Consider the following 23,282-nt stretch of genomic DNA (forward strand, 5'->3'; position numbering starts at 1 on the left):
AAATTACCTTAATACCCATATTTGAAGGAGAGGGGAGCGCTATATGATATGTAGGTGATAATAAAGGGCCATAAAGGTATGCTCAATACACAGTGGGTGTCGACATAACATTGATATTTGCAAAAGATATTAACAATGCAGGTGTGTGGCGTGTCATTGACAGGTACCATATTGGGAGGTTGATGATGTAACTTATAATATAGTTGTATTATAATGATCATACTGAAAGAGCTTGAACTGAGAGGTAGAATGTGTCTTCCAGAACAGATTTTTTCTGAGTTGGTAGCCATAAGGGGTAAAAATCTGGTTACTGAGAAGTAGAAAATAAGGGGGTCTGGGGACTGGGAGTCGCCCAGCCCAGCAAGGTCAGCTAGAGGACCTATTTCTACCGGTGGGGCCAGCCACACCATCCCCAGGAAGGACGAGTCGACAGGCAGAAAAGGGGTCAAACCAGCGACAGCAGACAAGCCAGGCAAAAATTAAAGGCAAATATATTACCTAAGAGGAGAATAAAAAAGACAGGTGTGCGTTTTTACATAAACTAAAAGACAAACTGTGACAGACCACCTTAACCACTTAAGGACCGCCGTATTGCCATTGTACGTCATCACAATGGCACAGGCAGGCACAATCACGTAGATGTACGTGCCTGCCTTCCAGCGGGTGGGGGGTCCGATCGGACCCCCTCCCGCTGGATACGACGGTCCGGTTCGCTCCAGGAGCGTTCCGTGATGAGGGGATGGCCGTTGGTTTTTGGCCACCCCCTCTGGATCGCTCCTGGCCAATGAGAAGCTTCCTCCCACTGTGTATTGTTTACACAGGAAGGAGGAAGTGATGTCATTCTCCTCGGGGCGGTCTTTTTGACCGGACTACGAGAAGACACAAAGTAAGTGTGCACCAACACTACACTGACATGTAGGTACACACAGGCACACAGTGTCACTAAGCGATCGTTTTTCTGATCGCTGCATTAGTGTCGCTACAGTCGCTAGGTAGCTAGTTATTTTTTTAGGTTCACCGCCAGGTTTTTATAGCGCTAGGTACCCCGATATACTACCCAATAATGGTTTTAACCCCCTGATTGCCGCTAGTTAACCCTTTCACCCCCTTTTGCCAGTGTCACTAAGCGATCATTTTTCTGATCGCTGCATTAGTGTCGCTAGGTAGCTAGTTATTTTTTTAGGGTCACCGCCAGGTTTTTATAGCGCTAGGTACCCCGATATGCTACCCAATTATGGTTTTAACCCCCTGATTGCCGCTAGTTAACCCTTTCACCCCCTTTTGCCAGTGTCACTAAGCGATCATTTTTCTGATCGCTGCATTAGTGTCGCTACTGTCGCTAAGTAGCTAGTTATTTTTTTAGGTTCACCGCCAGGTTTTTATAGCGCTAGGTACCCCCATATACTACCCAATTGCCCCTAGTTAACCCTTTCACCAGCGATCACAGTATAAGTGTCACTGATGACGCTGGTTAGCCAGTTAGTTATTTAGGTTCCCCGTCAGGTTTTTATATAGCGCCAGGGACCCCCATATACTACCTAATAAAAATTTGAACCCCCTGATTGCCCCTAGTTAACCCTTTCACCACTGATCACCGTATAAGTGTTACGGGTGACTCTGGTAAGTTTGTTTTTTATAGCATCAGGGCACCCACCATTTATTACCCAATAAAGATTTAACCCCCTGATCACCCGGCGGGTGATATCAATTAGGTTTTAGGGTCAGGGTCTGCGTCGCCCCAAGCAGCGCTAGGTTAGTGCCAGTACCGCTAACACCCACACGCAAAGCATAAACCTCCCGTAGTGGTATAGAATCTGAACAGATCAATATCTGATCTGATCAGATCTATACTAGCGTCCCCAGCAGTTTAGGGTTCCAAAAAAACGCATTGTTAGCGGGATCAGCCCAGATACCTGCTAGCACCTGCGTTTTGCCCCTCTGCCCAGCCCACCCAAGTGCAGTATCGATCGATCACTGTCACTTACAAAACACTAAACACATAACTGCAGCGATCGCAGAGTCAGGCCTGATCCCTGCCATCGCTAACAGGTTTTTTGGTAGCATTTTATATTTAAATTCGGAAGGCAGTGCTTGGTTTTCGGGGGCCCGTACGTGGCTAGGCTCGCAAAAAGTCCCCCACATGTGGTATCCCCGTACTCGGGAGAAGCAGCAGAATTTATTTTGGGGTGTAATTTGACTTATGCCCATAGCATGTGTGAGCAATATATCATTTAGTGACAACTTTGTGCAAAAAAAAAAAAGTTTGTAATATTCCCGCAACTTGTGGCAAAATATAAAATATTCCATGGACTCAACATGCCTCTCAGTAAATAGCTTGGGATGTCTACTTTCCAAAATGGGGTCATTTTGGGGGGTTTTGTGCTATTTTGGCATTTTATGGCCTTCGAAACTGTGATAGGTAGTGAGGAGTAAAATCAAAAATTTACACCCTTAGAAATCCTAAAGGTGGTGATTGGTTTTCGGGGTGCCGTGCGCGACTAGACTCCCAAAAAGTCCCACACATGTGGTATCCCCATACTCGGGAGAAGCAGCGGAATATATTTTGGGGTGCAATTCCACATATAACCATGGCATGTGTGAGCAATATATCATTTAGTGACAACTTTTTGTAAAAAAAAATTTATTTTTTATTTTTTGTCATTATTCAATCCCTTGGGACAAAAAAAAAATATTCAATGGTCTCAACATGGCCCTCAGCAAATAGCTTGGGGTGTCTACTTTCCAAAATGGGGTCATTTGGGGGGGTTTTGTGCCATCTTGGCATTTTATGGCCTTCAAAACTGTGATAGGTAGTGAGGAGTAAAATAAAAAAATGTATGCCCTTAGAAATCCTGAAGGCGGTGCTTGGATTTCGGGGTCCCGTACGCGGCTAGGCTCCCAAAAAGTCCCACACATGTGGTATCCCTGTACTCAGGAGAAGCAGCAGAATGTATTTTGGGGTGTCATTTTACATATGCCCATGGCATGTGTGAGCAATATATCATTTAGTGACAACTTTTTGTAATTTTTTTTTTTCTTTTGTCATTATTCAATCCCTTAGGACAAAAAAAAAAAATATTCAATGGGCTCAACATACCCATCAGCAATTTCCTTGGGGTGTCTACTTTCCAAAATGGGGTCATTTGGGGGGGGGGGGTTTGTACTGCCCTGCCATTTTAGCACCTCAAGAAATGAGATAGGCAGTCATAAATTAAAAGCTGTGTAAATTCCAGAAAATGTACTCTAGTTTGTAGACGCTATAACTTTTGCGCAAACCAAAAAATATACGCTTATTGACATTTTTTTTACTAAAGACATGTGGCTGAATAAATTTTGCCCTCAATGTATGACTAAAATTTAGTTTATTCGATTTTTCTTATAACAAAAAGAAGAAAATATATATTTTTTTCAAAATTTTCGCTCTTTTTCCATTTATATCGCAAAAAATAAAAATCGCAGAGGCAATCAAATACCATCAAAAGAAAGCTCAATTTGTGGGAAGAAAAGGACGCAAATTTCGTTTGGGTGCAATATTGCATGACCACGCAATTACCAGTTAAAGCAGCGCAGTGCGAAATTGGAAAAAGACCTCTGGTCCTTAAGGTGTTTATTGGTCCGGGGCTGAAGTGGTTAAAGGTATATAATAACTGTTTATAAAAGTGACCACATGTTGGGCACAAAAAAAAGTTCAAACTGGCAACAGATGGGAGAAACTTGAGCCAATTAAAGGGAAAAACAAATATCTCACGGTACTGGGGAGTTCGTTCAGAGTGATCAGTCTCTGAGAAGTTCCGCATAATATGTCTATTGCCCTCCAGAGAGGGGGAAGAGGATAACTGTAGGGCTGGAAGAAGAAAAGTTAGTCACCTGTATGAGGCAAAATGAGAGGGTAATGTCTAGATATGATTTTTCTGGAATAAAAGAGATATTAGGTTAAGTTCTAAAACTCAGGAGCAGAAAACAATGTGGTGACCATTACCAGGGCAGTGTGTGCGTTTAAGAACAAGCTGTTGTGAGGAAGTGGAGTCCTCTGCCTTTTTTTCCTTTTCTTCACCTCTACTCTCCAGTGGCGAGATGGGAGTATATAGTAGACTTAGGACATGTATTCTTAACCGTTTAAGTGCATTGAGGGCAAAAGCGTTGTTTACCAGAATAAGCGGGAGAAAAAAGGGGGACAAACGGAGGGGAAAAACAATGGGGTAAAAAGACCAGTAGAGTGTGTAACACGGTTAGTTAGATCTGATTAAACGGCCTGGTATTGGATAGAAAATTGCTGCCATCTTCTCTGTTCCCTCTGGTTGCGTCTAGAGGAGGGAGTAGACCAAATGGGTGATTATCTAGGGGTTGCAGGGAGACTATGTGATGGTTGCTGTTCCAACAGGCCCAGTTTGATTAATAATTCTTTCCCTTCTATAACATTATATACAGTATATGTAGCGCCATTGTGCATTATGGATAGTTTCAATGGAAAACCCCAACAGTATTTGATTCTGGTGGTTTGAAGAATACTTGTGACTTCTTTCATCCTGCGTCTATGATCCAGTGTGGCAGGAGAGATGTCTGGATAGATCTGTAGTCTAACCCCGTCCAGTTCAATGCATGGGGAGTTTCTGGAGGCCCTCATAATATATTCTTTTATGACAAAGTCCTTCATGCACATTATCACATCTCTAGGGGGCTTATCTGGAGTGGGTTTAGGCTGAAGTGCTCTGTGTAGTCTTTCACAGACAAATGCAGATAGTGGTTTATCTGGGACCAGACTGTGGAACAACTTGTTAATGGCTTGGTTGGTGATTCTGGAATGCCACGCACTCATCTTATGTCTGTTCCTATTGTCCAAGTCCTCTGTGGGCCTGCATGAAGGAGAAGCTATCTGCCAAATTCTCATAATCTTTTCTGAGGTCATTGTGTGCAAGGGCTAGTTCGTCGTGCTTTGCCTCAAGTATGTATGTGCGGCCTCCTATGCTAGCAATCTCCTGTGAGAGAGCATTGGTTTATTTATGCAGCTCCTGCTCTAACCTGTCTACTAGTTTTTCATATATAGCCGACAGGCTAGCATCAAGATCAGCCTTGGAGAGAAACTCTTTGGATGGCTGAGCTGGAGCTTGCACAGAACCGCTGGAGGCCGCATGGTGGCCGGCACCATTTTGGGTCATCTTTCTTGCGGTGATAGATCTCTCCAGGTCTAAGAGGTAGTTTGTCAGCAAATGCTGGGAGCGGAAGTTTTGCCTCTTTTTACCCGATGGCATGCACAGGGATGTCCCACAGGGGTGATTGAGTGATTCTGGTGGTTTTGGCTGTAAAATAGCCCGGGAATCTTGCCTGGCTTTCCTGGTCAGACGGAACTCAAGTCAGAAGCGTCCGTCCCACATCGCGCCGCGCATGCGCCCCCCCCCCCCCTCCAGGGTAGACAAACTTGCAGACCAACTTGGCAAGGCCCACTATCTGGCCACTTTGGACTTGAGAAAAGGTTATTGGCAAATACCCCTGACTTGTACCGCCAAAGAGAAGACTGCATGTGTGACCCAGGAGGGTTCCTTTCAATATCTAAAAAAATGCCTTTTGGGTTGCAAAATGCTTCTGTGACATTTCATTGAGCCATGAACAGGTCCCCAAGACCCCCACTGATAGTATGTAGAAGCCTATCTAGATTATATAGTGGTACATAGCACTGACTGGGAGTCTCACTTGCCCCATGTCCAGGCTGTCGTTGATTCCCTTTTCAAAGAAGGTTTTACGGCAAAACCAAAAAAAAAAATTGTGGCAATGGTTTAGAGCAGGGATATGCAATTAGTGGGCTTCTGCCTCTGGGTGTCATGCCTGTGGCTGTCAGAGTCTTGCTATGCCTAATGGGAATTGTAGTTCTGCAACAGCTGGAGGTCCGCTAATTGCATATCACTGGTTTAGAGGAAGCCAGGCATTTGGGCTGGTGTCATAAAACCTCAAGTAAATAAAATAGAAGCCAGCCAGGAATGGCCACGTCCTGCAAACAAGAAGCAGGTCTGCCTTTCTTGGGATCGCAGGGTATTGTAGAAGGTGTATCCCAATTTTTTTAACTATAGCTACCCACTGACGGACCTTATGGAAAGGAAAGACTTCATAATGGTGAAATGGTCCCCAGTAGCAGAGGAATCTTTTCAAGTCTTGAAAAAGGCTCTTTGTCCACAGCCAGTGGTGTACTCCCCCAATTTCTCAAAAGATATTTTGGTTCAGACTGATGTATCAGATGTAGGTATCGGGGCAGTATTGTCTCACAGGTACACAATGGGGAAGAACACCTTGTGGTGGGCCTAAGCAGAAAGCTCAGTGACCATGAGAAAAAGTATGCAGTCATTGAAAAGGAATGTTTAGCCATGAAGTGGGCCGTGGATGCGCTAAGATACTATTTGTTAGGGCGCCAGTATGATTTAATAACTGAGCATGCTCCCCTGAAATGGATGGCCCAAAAGAGGGTGACCAATAGAAGAACCAGTTGTTTCTGACTCTACACGATTACTCACTGTAAAACACAGGCCAGGTGTATGAGATGGGGAATGTAGATGCCCTGTCCCATGTTCACTCCTTGGGCCACAGGTGTTCCAACCCTGGGACTAAAACAAGGGGGAGGATATGTAGCAGAGCATCCCAGAGAGAGACGGAAAAGTTCTGTTTGGGGTTTATACACATCTCCCAGGCTCCTCTCATACACATTCAGAGATCTCTGATCCATGGTCCAGTTTGGATCGTGTTCTTCTACCCAATTTAAAGTTACCTGTGACAGACAGCCAATGCTGTCTGCCTGGCAAACACAGACAGCACAGGTCTGTGAGGACGAAAGGTTGTTAAAAAGCTGTTAAACTGTATCTGTGGAAGCTGACAAGCTGTAGGCTTGCTCAGCTGGTAGTTTGGGCCTGTATATATTGTTTTTTTAGTGCAGAGACACGGCTAGGTTTTTGTTTTACTGTTTTGTTCATATTTGTTTTCTGTAACGCTACAGCATGTAGCAGGGTGTATAAAAGGTCAGTGAGTTTCTGGACTCCTGACAGACCCTTGCATCTTTCATCCAGTGCTGCACTGACATTTCTGGGTTCCGAGTCATAGGGAAAGCAAAATAATTGTCAAAGGATCTGTGGGAAAATGTAGTTGAAATTTATAAAACTGGAAAGGGATATAAAAAAAGATCCAATTAATTGAGAATGCCAATAAGCAGTGTTCAAACTTTAATCAAGAAGTGAAAAATTAGGGGTTTTGTTGAAACCAAACCACGGTCAGGTAGACCAACTAAAGTTTCAGCCACAACTGCCAGTAAAATTGTTTGGAATGCAAAGAAAAACCCACAAACAACTTTAGGTGAAATACAGGACTCTCTGAAAACATGTGGTGTGGCTGTTTCAAGATGCACAATAAGGAGGCACTTGAAGAAAGATGGGCTGCATGGTCAAGTTGTCAGAAGAAAGCTATTACTATGCAATGCCACAAAGTATCCCACTTACAATACATCAAATGGCACAGAGACAAGCCTCAAACCTTCTGGCACAAAGTCATTTGGAGTGATGAGACCAAAATTTCGCTTTTTGGCCACAGCCATAAACCCTTCATTTGGAGAGAAGTCAAAAAGGCCTATGATTAAAGGTACACCATTCCTTCTGTGGAACACAGGGATGGATCACTGATGTTTTGGGTATGTGCGAGCTACAAAGGCACAGGAAATTTGGTCAAAATTGATGACAAGATGAATGCAGTATGTTATCAAAAAAAACTGGAGGAACCTTTGCATTCATCAGGAAGGAAGCTGTGCATACATACTTGAACATTCCAATATGACAATGATCCAAAACACAAGACCAAGTTTACCTGTCATTGGCTACAGCAGAATAAAAGGTTCTGAAGTGGCATCTCTATTATTGAGCCACTCTGGGGAGATCTCCCAAATGCAGTTCAAATAAGACAGCCCAAGAATTTAGAAGAACTGGAGGCTTTTTGCCAAGAGGAATGGACAGCTTTACCATCTGAGAAGATAAAGAGGCTCATTCACAAATACCACAAAAGACTTCAAGCTGGCATTGATGTTAGAGGGCAATAGACAGTATTAAGAACTGGGGTATGTAAACTTTTGATCAAGGTCATTTGGGTAGTTTTGGTTGTGATTATGATTTAAAATGAGTAAACATAGTTGATTGATAATACATGGCTTCAGACAAACACTAACCATGAGTGAAAAAGTTTGTTTTATCATTCTCTGAAAAATGACCAATAAATCATAAATTCTGCCAGGGTATGTAAACTTATGAGCACAACTGTATAGCCTGTGATCACATAGCTTATACATCCTGACCCCATATCTGGCACTCTTGCTGCGGAGAAACGGAACGCAAGGCGGCCAGGAAATTTAATTTGGGACTCGTCAATGCAGACATCTTGATCGGGAATAGACAAGGCTTTGTGGAGCCGATCATATTAAGGGTCACCCTGAGGACGACCAAGTCCATTGTCATTGAAATGCATGAACCGCAATATTTGCTCGTATCTAGCCCTGGCCATGCAAGCAGAGAACACATGCATATGGGGAATTGAGTCAGTGGACCAATGTGACCACAATTCACTCTTTTTTTTTTATTTTTTTAGTAATGCCCATGAGGAGGGATAGGCCCAGAAAGGTTTTAAATTCGGGGGAACTGTAATAGGTTTCCAGACAAATTCTGCAGCAAATTTGGGTTTGCAGCGTTAAATTGACCAGCATATAAATTGCTTTGGTCCACAACCGATCTGTACAGATCTTCCATGAAAAACAGTTCATAAAAATCAAGGAAGTAACATTTCTTCCAGGTTGGCCAGTGAATGGGGGAAGTACGGGCGCTGCAGAAGTGTTGGGCTGACAATTAGGATTTGCAAGCACATCGGGAAGGGCACTATGGGCCTGTGTTTGAACTCTTGGTGACTGCGGAACACTACTTATGCTAGCCATCACACCAGTTTGAACTGTATTTACAGGACACGCCAATTCACCAAGTGATACTGGTGTGCTGGTTGGTCTACGACCAGGGTGTACTAGGCCACTGGTGCTTGCCAGTTTACCAGAAGGTTGAGCAACACTACTGGCTCTCTGCTGCATACAAGAACCATCCTCAGCAACAGAAGAACGGGGTTAGGTATGCCTGACCTTAGCAAGGATTGCTACTCCTTCGTTAGAGCTATCTTTCAGGGTGCCGCTGCTCTCTACAGGTTCGTATAGTGAGCTTGAATCGGATTGTGATTCTGACAGTGAGTCTCCACCCCCCCCCCCCCCCTCTTTTTGTCATGCTCAGTATTCTGTAGAGCTCTTCAGTGTACCTTTTTTGACATTTAGGCCACTAAATTTATAGGTACAACTAGTGCGACTTGCAGGTAAAAAAAAAAAAGCACCTGGTTGTCAGAGACTGCGTTAGTCACTAGCAAAAGAATAACTGTTAGCAGGGATCAGGCATGATTCTGCTAAGCTGCAGTTTGTGTGTTGTGTTTTGTAAAGTGATACATTGATTCTGTACTTTTGGTAGGCTGGGTGGAGGGGCTAAACACAGGTGCTGGCAGGCGTCTGGGCTGATCCTGCTAATACAGCGTTTTTGTAAACCCTATACTACTGGGGACGCTAATATAGTTCTGATCAGATCAAAAATATTTATCCGTTCAGACCCTATACTAGTAATGGAGCTATATAGTGTGTGTGTGCATGTTAGTGTACCTGGCACTAATCTGACGCTGCCTGGGATTTACGCCGTCACTAACTGATGCTACTCTAATACAGTGATCAGAAAAGATATCTGTACACTACACTAGTGACACTGTGACAGGGAGTGAAAGGGTTAACTGGGAGTGATCAAGGGGTTACAACTTTATTAGGTAATATATGGTGGGTATCCTGACACTATACAAGACTGATGGTGACTCTAACTAGCATCACCTGTGACACTAATATGGTGATCATAACAAAAAAAATATTTCTACTGGGGGGGGGGGGGGGGTGTTTCAAAGGGTTAAATGTGTACTGGTGTTGGTGTACTTATAGTAGATGTCTTCTCTTGCGCTGGAACCGAAAAGGGCACCACGAGGAGACTACATCACCTCTGCCTGTGTAATGTAAACACAGGCAGAGGACAGTCTGCTAATCGCCAGAACCGATCAGCAGGTTCAGGCTAGAAATCATTGGCCTGGACCTGTAGACTGATCGGTTCTGTAACGAATCCACAGGCGCGAACACCGTATAACTGTGGCGGGTGGTCGGCAACTGCTTAAATAATGTAGATTTAGTGACATATTTATTTTACACATTTCTTTCTAAATAACCTCTTTCTTTTACTTCTGAGGTATCTTGATAATATAATTGCTAGTCCGAATGAGGAGAAGTATCGCACCATTAGATTCTCCAACAAAGTTTTTCAGGTAAAGCTGGGATTTGGAGTAAAATCCTTTATGGGCAAAGTCCAAAATTTCACTTTCTAGTTCATTTGTGTATTCTTTTTGTTTATGATTTGTAGGAAAAAATACAAATTTTAGAAGGATCACTTGAATTTTTTGAAGCAGTTGGATTTGAGAAGATGATGTTGCCTTTGCCTGGACAAGGTCAGATATTTTGCCTCATCAAAGGCATTACAATTTTCACTATGCAAGATATTTTAAAAAGTTTAAGTTCTCTTATTTTGTCTTGTATGTACCATCTAACCTATTAGATGTGCAAGAGGAATTCTATGTGCTGAGCAGTGAAGCAGTTAAGAGTCTGAATAACTTGCAAAGGTACCGAGATTCATTGTTAAATGGACAGCCTATTCGGGCCACTCTTGAGAGGCAGCCTCGGATTTTTGCACCATCACTTCAAGCCGCCCAATTTTCTTTAACGGATGATTTCTACAACCTAACAGTAGAGGAGATCAAACAAGAGCACCAACTAAGGTAAGTGCATACTGCCTGCAATGTAAAGATTATTACATACAGTTGTGTTCAAAATAGCAATCCAACATCCCCAACCAGATCAATGACTGTTTTTAGTATAATTTATATTTCTACATGGCAAAAAAATTGCTAGTAGGTGTAGTAGAGTAATAGAAAACCAACAGACCCAACAGTCGTGACACGCATGCTGCTGATGCTATGTAATTGAATCATTAATTGAAAGGGGCATGTTCAAAATAGCAGTGTGGCGTTCAATCAGTGAGGTCATCAGTCTGTGAAAAAAAAAAACAGGTGGCTCTTATTTAACCACTTCAATACAGGACACTTTTACTCCCTTCCTGCCCAGTCCAATTTTCAGTTTTCATCACTGTCACACTTTGAATTACAGAGTCATGCAACACTGTACCCAAATAACATTGTTATCATTTTTTTCACACTGCACTGATAGGCAGGACTGATATGCAGCGCTGATAGATTGCACTGATCAGGAGGCACTGACAGGCATCACTGATGGGCACAGAGTGACATCCTAATGGGCACTGATTGGCATCTCCGGTGGACTTACCTAGTGGTCTCCAGTGGGCATTCTCTATGGGTCTGCACTGATAGTCAATGCATTGCCTTATGCCGAAGAGGAAATGTCCTTGAAATGTGTGTTTCTCATATCGTCTTCCAGGACAGCCTCTGAGATATAGGACTCCTCCCTCCGGGACAGGAAACACGTCAACCCAATAAAATAAAGGTGTGGTCCTCCATGCCCTCCTCAGTTTTTGTGTTTCCTGCCGGATGGGAAGGAGCACGTCGGAACTAGTAAGGGAGCGCCTTCTTCTCAGGGGATGTCCTGGGGGGAGCACCTGGTGGACCTGGCCCATAGCACCCCTCAGTCCGTTCGGAGGGCAGAGAGGGTAGCTATCAGTCCCCGCTGTCATTAAACGTTCGCAGAAAGAGAGACCCCGATGTGCGGCAATCTCCCCCTCTACCTCGCTAACCGCTTGTACCTGGTGGGTCGGATGGCGGGCAAGAGACGTTCGGATCCACTGGCTGGCGTTCGGGTACTGCAAGCGGTGTGTTCGTAAGGAACGCACGGCGTGAGTGAGCTGCGGTTTTGCGCTCTGGTGTCCGGAAGTGTGAGAGACGCACTTCCGCCGGATTCGCATCATCAGGGGGCGCTGCGGGACCTGTTCCAGTCCTTTGGGCACAGCGGTGTGGCTACAGGGCTGTCTGGAGCGGTGTGAAGGCTCAGGGAGACTGAGTAAGACACTGGAACCATGGAGGGCGCAGTTGTGCAGGTGGACTCCGGTTCAGCAGGCTCCAGCACCTCTCATGTAAGCTTGGTGAGGGCAAACCAGGACTTATACTGGGGGGTGGAGGGGTCATTCTGACCATAGTACCTTCCTGGGGTGGGGAACCTGCTGGTGAGGGGGGCACTTCCTAGGCAGACCCTAGAAGCACAGTGGTGTGGGTCAGGGGTGGTATTTTAATGGGACCCTGTTTTCTTTGTTTTTAGGTCAAACAGGACAGAGCCCAGATACCTTTGCCCAGAAGGAAATGTGCCATGTGTGGGGCTAAGTTAGGCACCGGTTGGGAGAAGCTGCTTTGCCCAGATTGTGTCAGTAGCCTGGTTAAAGAGGACTCGGTGGCAGCTTGCCACAAAGTTTTGACATCCGTAAAGGATGAAATAGCATCCACTTTCCAGTCATTCAAGAGCATGATGGATAGGATGCAGGGTCCTTCTGTCTCCTTACCCAGGGCCGTGAGTATGCCCTCCTTGTCTGAACCAATTCAGGAGGAAGAGGTGGATAAAGAGAGGGTACCAAGGTCGTTAGCCTCCTCTAGGACAGAGTCTACTTCTGAGTCAGAGGGGGAGGAAGAGTCCACTAGATCATCCAGATACAAGCTGTCTTAGGACGATGTGGGTGACCTCCTTAAGGCAATATATGACACATTGGAGATCAGGGAAGAACAGGTCCAACTTTCAAAACACGACCTGATGTATCAAGGGTCGAGTGTACTGAAAGGCAGGGTATTCCCCGTCCATAAATCACTGATTGAGGCGATTCTGCTGGAGTGGAAACAACCGGAAAATAGGCCGTTTTTTTCAGGTAGCCTTAAAAGGAGGTTCCCTTTTGAGACGGATGTGGTCCATCCCTGGAACAAGGTTCCCAAGCTTGATGCTCCCTTGGCTAAAGTCTCTAAAAAGACAGATTTGCCCTTTGATATGGGTTCTCTCAGGGATCCCATGGATAAGAGGGGAGCTTAAGAGGGTCTGAGATGCCTCTTCCATTGGGCTTAAACCAGCCCTAGCAGCTACCTGTGTGGCCAGAAACTTAGGGTGTTGGCTTACACAGTTGCAATCTCATATCTCAGCGGGCACTTCCAGGCAACAACTGTTGAAGTCCTACTGTTCAAGGCAGTGGGGTTTTTGGCGATGCCTCAGCAGAATCAGTCAAATTGGCCGCTAGATCTGCCGCATTAGTGAACGCAGCCAGAAGGGCCGTTTGGCTTAAAACCTCGACAGGGGACGCAGCTTAAAAATTGAAGCTGTGCGGAATATCTTTTTCAGGGGACCACTTGTTCGGGCCCGGCCTGCAAGAGGCGTTAGAGCGCACGCAAGATAGGAGGAAAGCTTTCCCAGAGAAGAAAAAGAAGGCTGAAGAAAATCGTTTTTTTCGAGGCTCTAGACAGCAGAACCTGCAGGAAAGGGAGGTTCGCCACAAAAAACAGTGGTCGGGTCACAAGCGAAGGGGCAGAGGAGGAATCTTATTCAATCCTCCTCAACCCTCCCCTAAAACCCAGTGACTCCTGTGTCCCGGTGGGGGGAAGGCTGGGGAAGTTCCTTCCACAATGGGACACTTTCTACCGAAAGTCCGTTCATACGAGATGTAATAAGGAACGGCTACAGGTTGGAGTTTGGTTCAGTTCCCCTCCTGAATTTTCAGGTAACCAGGTTACCAAGAGACCAGGAGAAGGCAAAGGCTCTGGGTCTTCTTCTGGGAGACCTGGTAGACCAAGAAGTACTGGTGCAGGTGCCTCCAGAGGAACGAGGCTTGGGGGTTTACTCCCACGTGTTTGTGGTAAAGAAACCTTCGAGGAAATTCAGGTTGATACTGAATCTCCGCCCCCTGAACAGGTTCATAAAATACAAGCCGTTCCGTATGGAGTCAATCTTCTCGGTAACCAAGTTTCTGTTTCGGGGTTGTCACATGGCCACCGTGGGCCTCAGGGATACATATTTGCATATCCCGATTCTTCCGGAGTCCCAGAGGTTTCTCAGGCAGGCAGTGAGGACGAACACGGGATTGGTACACCTCCAGTTTCGAGCTCTCCCTTTCAGGCTCTCTGCCTCGCCAAGGATCTTTACAAAGGTACTGGCAGAGGCGCTGGCCCCGTTAAGGCTCAGGGCTATAACAATGATTCCATATCTGGATTATCTACTGTTTATAGCTCAGTCGGCCCAACAGCTGCAGAAGGACATGCAGGAGGCCTTGGGTTTCCTGCGTTCACTGGGGTGGCAGATCAACCAGGAAAAATCCCAGTTGACCCCCTCACAGGAAGTCCTGTGTTTAGGGTACAGGATCTCTTCGGTGGAGATGAGGGTGTTTCTTCCTGCAGAGAAGATCAACAAGCTAGAGCAGGCGGTAGCCCAGCTTCAATCAGGATGGGAAGCCCAGATCAGGGAGGTTATGAGAGTCCTGGGATTGATGACATACTTTCCAGCGATTCAACTGAAGGGAACTCAGAATTCGCTGCCCGATTTTCTCAGTCGGCAGAAGGTAGGCCAGGACGAGTGGTCCCTCAACAGGGAAGTGTTCGAGGAGATTGTGTCATGCTGGGGAAGGCCAGAAATAGACCTATTGCAACAGGAAGGTGACAGATTTTTTTCAGTTCACCCACAGGAGGCCAGGGGGATAGACGCCCTTGCCAATCCGTGGCAGTTCGGCCTGTGTTATGCCTTCCCTCCTGTAAGGATGGTGGCGGAGGTGCTGCAGAAGTTCCGGTTGGAAGTTACGGACCTCATTTTAGTGGCTCCTTTTTGGCCAAGGAGACCCTGGTTTGGCAGCATAAAGAAGTTGGCTGTTCATTCTCTGATATTACTTCCGGTCAAGGAGGGTTTGCTTTCCCAGGGGCCCATTCTGCATCCTCAGATAGACTCAAGCTTGTGGCCTGGTATCTGAGGAACAGATCCTAAGATCACAGGGTTTCTCAGAGAGAGTGGTTAAGACCTTGTTAGAATGCCATAAACCAGTAACTAGAGCGATTTATGCCAAGATAGGGAAAAGGTTTAACTCCTGGTTTGCGAGAACAGGGAATTGGACATCCAGGGGTCCCGGCAGTCCTAGATTTTCTGCAAGCGGGGGTAGAGCTGGGCCTTTCTATCAGTACCCTAAAGGTACAGGTGGCGGCCTTAAGTGTTTTTCTTCAGTCTTCTCTCCAGCAGAATCCTTTTGTCAAAAACGTCTTTAAAGCTCTGGCTAGATCCAGGCCTGTGAAGATGAAGACCTGTCCTACTTGGGATCTGTCCTTGGTCCTTAGGTCTTTGACTCGAGATCCCTTCGAACCCTTAGAGAAGGCGTCACTTAAATGGATGGCACTAAAGACAGTTTTTTCTAAAATTTTTGTTAATTTTAGAGGACAGGGTAGTGTTTAAGACTGACCCTATACATGAAAAGGTGAGAAGAGGGGATTGAAAAGGATACCACATCCCGAAATTCTATACGAAACAACGAGAAGGGGGGGGGGGGGCAAAGTGGGTTGGAGGCTACCAACCCTGGGATTTTTAAAGGTATCAGATCAACAAGATATGCAATCAACTAATAATTGCTAAAAAATATTTTTATTTAACCAACATCCATCAATAGTGTACAAAGACTACATTATACAGTCATAAAATCAATAGTGAGGCCGGATAAAGTATAGAACATCTCCAGAATTACCCCACTCTGATACATAAAAGCAAAGATGCTAAGCCGCGATTATTCAACATGTTTCGCTCATAGCTCGAGCTTCATCAGGAATTGGCGCAGCAGCAGATCATGACTAATAAAGTAAGAAAACAACATATGTTAAATTCATAAACCGTATATCCAAAAAAACACAATATACATTTCAAAAACAAATAAATATACACGAAGAGAGATCGTAGAAATCATATAAATAGGTGGCTATTGAGTATATCCAGTCACGGATTCCATATTTCTAAAAGAATTACAAACTATCAACATTTCTGAAACCATAACAGAGATTTGTAAATATATCATTTAATATTTCCTTACCAATTGCGTCAGAGTCCCACAGGTCTATTAGTATATTTGCCGTTATTGATGAATAAGTTAGAAGTGGAACAGGAAGGTGCAATCAATGCACCAGCTGGCCAATAAGTGCACAAACTGGAAAGTGACGTGTCAACCAGAAATTTAGTCTGTAGAAAGAAATACTATATTTTGTATACTGAGGCATAATGAGTTAATCCTAGTGATGTTTATGGTGAAGAAAATTCATGTATATAGAGAAATCACAACGTCATATTACCTGGGTAATTGAATCAATCCTAGTGCAGACTGATTTGAAATGGCCAGTATAAAAGAAGAGAGAAAGGAAAGCCAATAATGTTGCCAGATGAGTGACCTAGGTAGAGGCTGTAATAAACAAATAAGGTGAACTCTATTAGCTGAGAGAAGTGAGCTCAATCTATTGAGTTAAATGAATACAGCGGGGGAGAAAGGGATAATAAGAAATCCATCTGGAAGTAGTCAGAGACAGACACAGTATATAAGTAGAGCGTGTATGCCTGTCATCATGTGTGCAGAGACACCGGTTGCAGGAGAACCTGGGCTGCAGTTCAGCCTCCGTCAATTGCCAACAGGCAACTGACTGGAGGATGAGATTATAAATTCTCTCCAGCCCGGCGGTGACGTTAGGATTCAGGAAGGAAGGTATCTCACTAAATGTCACATCCAACGTCATGGATGTTGTTGGCATTTGCGGATGACGCTAGTCACGTCAGCAGCCACCCCGCGGCCATCTTTAATTCAGTCAATGCCCATACTGTGAGTGAAATGCAAAGGAGATGCCTAGAGACCATAAAGGAAGGTATCTCACTTAATGTCACATCCAACGTCATGGATTTAGTGCGCATGCGCGGGCGACGCTAGTCACGTCAGCGGCCGCCCCGTGGCCATCTTTAATTTAGTCAATGCCCATACTATGAGTGATATGCAAAAGAGATGCCTAGAGACCAATCCACATAGTGTCACATGACAGCAGACGGCGTCAGCAACAACAGCGGGACAACCTCTGTGGCTCAAACAAGGCTGTCAATATAGGGATAATTGGAAATGAAGCAAAAACAACATTGAGACATAACAATTGTAATTATGGTATCAGGGTAATAATTGAAATATAAATAAGGTAAAATGAATGGTCCAGGGCATTGACTTTCAAAACCGACGAGGGCCCAACCATGAACTAAATTCAATTAGATCCCAGGAGGGATGGTTTATCTGTTGATAAAAAGAAGCATTGCGTGGTATGGGAATATTGGTTGGAGTAAGTATTGTGCAAACAGAAGTGAGCTTATATTCAGAATGAGAAGGGGACACACTGGTTGTGTACCTGATTGATTGGCAGGGAAAACCAGTGATGTCCCCCGGGTGCCCATACAGACCAGTTAATTAAAGGGGAAGCGTCACATTTCTCAATTCATGCAAAACAAAGGCCAAACATGAGTAGATTAATAAGGCATGTACGAAATATATATCAAATGTTTCCGACAGGGGAGATTCTGACACTCATGGCAAGCAGGGAAAAAAAAAAAGAGAAAAGGGAGCAGACACATACTCAAAAAATTAGATTAAACTAATTTAAAGAAATGGCTTAAAACTGAACGCCTCATTCAGGCCCGGCAATTTAGTTGCATTAAGGTCAAAAATCAAATTCTACTACAGCGAGAGGCTCGCTGGATTTTTTACCTTAATGCAACTAAATTGCAGAGCCTGAATGAGGCGTTCAGTTTTAAGCCATTTCTTTAAATTAGTTTAATCTAATTTTTTGAGTATGTGTCTGCTCCCTTTTCCTCTTTTTTTTATTTTTTTTTATTTTTTTCCCCCTCGCCATGAGTGTCAGAATCTCCCGGTCGGTAACATTTGATATATATTTCATACATGCCTTATTAATCTACTCATGTTTGCCCTTTTTTTGCATAAATTGAGAAATGTGACGCTTCCCCTTTAACCACTTGCCGACCGCCGCACGACGATGTACGTCGACAGAATGGCACGGGCAGGCATATGGGCGTACCTGTACGTCCCTGCCTTCCCGCGGGTGGGGGGCCCGATCGGGCCCCCCCCCGGTGCCTGCGGCGGTCGGTATTCGTTCGGGAGCGATCCGGGATGAGGGGGCGGCCATTCATTCATGGCCACCCCCTCGCAATCGCTCCCGACGAATGGAAATCCTTCGTGACATCACTTCCTCTCCTGTAATGTAAACACAGGAGAGGAAGTGATGTAATCTCTCCTCCGTGTCGGTATTTTTCGTTCCGACACCGAGGAGAGAGGATCGGTGAGTTGCACCAACACGACACTTCACAGTAGAACATGCCAGGCACACTCACACCCCCCCTTTACCCCCCGATCACCCAATTACCCCTGCCCCCCCAGTCACAGTGACACCAATGCATTTTTTTTTTTTTTTTGCATTGGTGTCATTTGTGACTGTAATAACTGTTAGGGCAGTTAGGGTTAGCCCCCTTTAGTTCTAATGTACCCCCCTAACCCCCCCCCAATAAAGGTTTAACCCCGTGATCACCCCCCGTCGCCAGTGTCACTAAGGCTGGGTTCACATTGCAGCGGTTTATGAGAACGGATGTGATTCGCACCGCACTGCAGTGCAAATCACATCCGATCTCTGCGATTCGAGTTCAGCCATTCGCCGCACCCGCCGCAAATTCGCACAGGACCCTTTTTTTGTCCGCAGCAGAATCGGATCGCATGGGTGTTCACACCATGCGATCCGAGTTTGCAGATCGCACTGCGATATGCGAACTGATCTGGGGGTGTCATTAACATTTCACTGACACTCCCAGCAGTTCGCATAGGGCAGTATGAACTGCCGCCGGGATTCGTGGCGTTCCCGCATCGCTCCAGTGTGAACCCAGCCTAATAAGCAATCGTTTTTCTGATCGCTGTATTAGTGTCACAGGTGACGCTAGTTAGGCAGGTAGGTATTTAGGTTCGCCGCAGCTTTTTATAGCGCCAGGGACCCCCATATACTACCGCATAAAGCCCCCTGATTGCCCCCTAGTTAACCCTTTCACCAGTGATCACCATATAACTGTTACAGGTGACGCTGGTTGGTTAGTTATTTTTTTATAGTTTCAGGGCACCCGCCATTTATTACCTAGTCTCACTAGTGTACCCCTAAATTTAGGGGTGTCTACTTTCCAAAATGGGGTCATTTGGGGGGGGTTTGTGCCATCTTGGCATTTTATGGCCTTCAAAACTGTAACGCCCTCAGAAAGCCTGAAGGCGGTGCTTGGTTTTCGGGGCCCCGTACGCGGCTAGGCTCCCAAAAAGTCCCACATATGTGGTATCCCCGTACTCGGGAGAAGCAGCAGAATTTATTTTGGGGTGTCATTTCACATATGCCCATGGCATGCGTGAGCAATATATCATTTAGTGACAACTTTGTGAAAAAAAAAAAGTTTGTAATTTTCCCGCAACTTGTGGCAAAATATAAAATATTCCATGGACTCAACATGCCTCTTAGCAAATAGCTTGGAGTGTCTACTTTCTAAAATGGGGTCATTTGTGGGGGTTTTGTGCCATCTTGGCATTGTATGGCCTTCAAAACTGTAATAGGTAGTGAGGAGTGAAGTCAAATATTTACGCCCTTAGAAAACCTGAAGGCGGTTCTTGGCTTTCGGGGCCCCGTACGCGGCTAGGCTCCCAAAAAATCCCACACATGTGGTATCCCCGTACTCACGAGAAGCAGCAGAATTTATTTTGGGGTGTCATTTCACATATGGCCATGGCATGCGTGAGCAATATATAATTTAGTGACAACTTTGTGAAAAAAAAATTAAAAAAAATTAAAGTTTGTAATTTTCCCGCAACTTGCGGCAAAATATAAAATATTCCATGGACTCAACATGCCTCTCAGCAAATAGCTTGGGGTGTCTACTTTCTAAAATGGGGTCATTTGTGGGGATTTTGTGCCATCTTGGCATTTTATGGCCTTCAAAACTGTAATAGGTAGTGAGAAGTGAAATCAAAAATTTACGCCCTTAGAAAGCCTGAAGGCGGTGCTTGGTTTTCGGGGCCCCGTACGCGGCTAGGCTCCCAAAAAGTCCCACATATGTGGTATCCCCGTACTCAGGAGAAGCAGCAGAATTTATTTTGGGGTGTCATTTCACATATGCCCATAGCATGTGTGAGCAATATATCATTTAGTGACAACTTTGTGTAAAAAAAATAAAGAATTTTTTTTTTTGTCATTATTCAATCGCTTGAGGCAAAAAAATAAAATATTCAATGGGCTCAACATGCCACTTATCAATTTCCTTAGGGGGTCTACTTTCCAAAATGGGGTCATTTGGGGGGGTTTTGTACTGCCCTGCCATTTTAGCACCTCAAGAAATGAGATAGGCAGTCGTAAACTAAAAGCTGCGTAAATTCCAGAAAACGTACCTTAGTTTGTAGATGTGACAACTTTTGCGCAAACCAATAAATATACAGTTATTGACTTTTTTTTTACCAAAGACATGTGGCTGAATACATTTTGGCCTAAATGTATGACTAAAATTGAGTTTATTGGATTTTTCTAATAACAAAAAGTAGAAAATATCATTTTTTTTCAAAATTTGCGGTCTTTTTACGTTTATATCGCAAAAAATAAAAATCGCAGAGTCAGTCAAATACCTTTAAAAGAAAGCTCTATTTGTGGGAAGAAAAGGACGCAAATTTCGTTTGGGTACAACATTGCATGACCGCGCAATTACCAGTTAAAGCAGCGCAGTGCCAAAGTGTAAAAAGACCTCTGGTCATTTACCAGCAAAATGGTCCGGTCTGAAAGTGGTTAACTAACTGGTCTGTATGGGCGCCCGGGGACATCACTGGTTTTCCCTGCTAATTAATCAGGTACACAACCAGTGTGTCCCCTTCTCATTCGGAATATAAGCTCACTTCTGTTTGCACAATACTTACTCCAACTAATATTCCCATACCATGCAATGCTTCTTTTTATCAACAGGTAAACCATCCCTCCTGGGATCTAATTGAATTTAGTTCATGGTTGGGCCCTCGTCGGTTTTAAAAGTCAATGCCCTGGACCATTCATTTTACCTTATTTATATTTCAATTATTATCCTGATACCATAATTACAATTGTTATGTCTCAATGTTGTTTTTGCTTCATTTCTAATTATCCCTATATTTACATCCTTGTTTGATCCACAGAGGTTGTCCCGCTATTGTTGCTGACGCCGTCTGCTGTCATATGACACTATGTGGATTGGTCTCTAGGCATCTCTTTTGCATATCACTCATAGTATGGGCATTGACTAAATTAAAGATGGCCACGGGGTGGCCGCTGACGTGACTAGCGTCGTCCGCGCATGCGCACTACATCCATGACGTTGGATGTGACATTAAGTGAGATACCTTCCTTTCTGGTCTCTAGGCATCTCCTTTGCATTTCACTCACAGTATGGGCATTGACTGAATTACAGATGGCCGCGGGGTGGCCGCTGACGTGACTAGCGTCGTCCGCGCATGCGCAATACATCCATGACGTTGGATGTGACATTTAGTGAGATACCTTCCTTCCTGAATCCGCCCACAGCCCGGTGACGTCAGACGCCGCCAGACTGGAGAGAATTTATAATCTCATTCTCCAGTCAGTTGCCTGTTGGCAATTGACGGAGGCTGAACTGCAGCCCAGGTTCTCCTACAACCGGTGTCTCTGCACACATGATGACAGGTATACACGCTCTGCTTATATACTGTGTCTGTCTCTGACTACTTCCAGATGGATTTCTTATTATCCCTTTCTCCCCCGCTGTATTAATTTAACTCAATAGATTGAGCTCACTTCTCTCAGCTAATAGAGTTCACCTTATTTGTTCATTACAGCCTCTACCTAGGTCACTCATCTGGCAACATTATTGGCTTTCCTTTCTCTCTTCTTTTATACTGAACCAGTCTGCACTAAGATTGATTCAATTACCCAGGTAATATGACATTGTGATTTTTCTATATACATGAATTTTCTTCACCATAAACATCACTAGGATTAACTCATTATGCCTCAGTATACAAAATATAGTATTTCTCTATACAGACTAGATTTCTGGTTGAAGCGTCACTTTCCAGTTTGTGCACTTATTGGCCAGCTGGTGCATTGATTGCACCTTCTTGTTCCACTTCTTACTTATTCATCAATAACGGCAAATATACTAATAGACCTGTGGGACTCTGATATATTTACAAATCTCTGTTATTGTTTCAGAAATGTTGATTGTTTGTAATTCTTTTTGAAATATGGAATCCGTGACTGGATATACTCAATAGCCACCTATTTATATGATTTCTACAATCTCTCTTCGTGTATATTTGTTTTTGAAATGTATTGTATTGTATTGTATTGTATTGTGTTTTTTTGGGATATACTGTTTATGAATTTAACATATGTTGTTTTCTTACTTTATTAGTCATGATCTGCTTCTGCGCCAATTCCTGATGAAGCTCGAGCTATGAGTGAAACATGTTGAATAATCGCAGCTTAGCATCTTTGCTTTTATGTATCAGAGTGGGGTAATTCTGGAGATGTTCTATACTTGATCTGGCCTCACTATTGCTTTTATGACTGTATAATGTAGTCTTTGTACACTATTGATGGATGTTGGTTAAATAAAAATATTTTTTTTAGCAATTATTAGTTGATTGCATATCTTGTTGATCTGATACCGTTAAAAATCCCAGGGTTGGTAGCCTCCAACCCACTTTGCCCCCCCCCCCCCCCTCTCTTTGTTTCGTAAGACTGACCCTAGTTTTCTCCCTAAGGTGGTGTCCACTTTTCTTTTTTTTTTTTTTTTTTTTTTTTTTACTACTTCAGCGAATTTTCATGAGGTCCAATTAGTTTAACGTTCATTTACGTTGTCCTCGTCTTCACATCATTGTAGCATTAATTTTTCTAATTTATATCACAAAAATTTCCTCTCTTTTTTTTTTTTTTTTTCCAAGGCAAGTATAATGCAGGGAATAGAGCACAAAGAAAATATCAAATCAACCCCTACGAATTTCTCCCTCTCTCCTCCCCCTTGCCCCCCCCCCCCCCCGTCTCCCACCCATTCCCCCCTCTACCTAACTATGCGTGGAGGTTTTAGA

General features: G+C 44.2%; 1 protein-coding gene across 2 annotated transcripts in view; it reads left to right on the forward strand.

Moving 5' to 3' along the window:
- The window catches only part of UBXN6 (UBX domain protein 6), a 347,069-nt gene that overhangs the window by 125,968 nt on the left and 197,819 nt on the right, over nucleotides 1-23,282 (forward strand). For both annotated transcript variants that reach the window (XM_077475772.1, XM_077475773.1), the window contains exons 7-9: nucleotides 10,320-10,395; nucleotides 10,491-10,575; nucleotides 10,683-10,902. In XM_077475772.1, coding sequence (XP_077331898.1) covers nucleotides 10,320-10,395; nucleotides 10,491-10,575; nucleotides 10,683-10,902 — 381 coding nt within the window. The remainder of the gene's footprint in view (nucleotides 1-10,319; nucleotides 10,396-10,490; nucleotides 10,576-10,682; nucleotides 10,903-23,282) is intronic.

The sequence above is a fragment of the Lithobates pipiens genome, unplaced genomic scaffold (genome assembly GCF_037356315.1).
Source record: "Lithobates pipiens isolate NorthernLeopardFrog02 unplaced genomic scaffold, aLitPip1_a1.2 Scaffold_13, whole genome shotgun sequence".
In the NCBI taxonomy this organism is placed as follows: domain Eukaryota; kingdom Metazoa; phylum Chordata; class Amphibia; order Anura; family Ranidae; genus Lithobates; species Lithobates pipiens.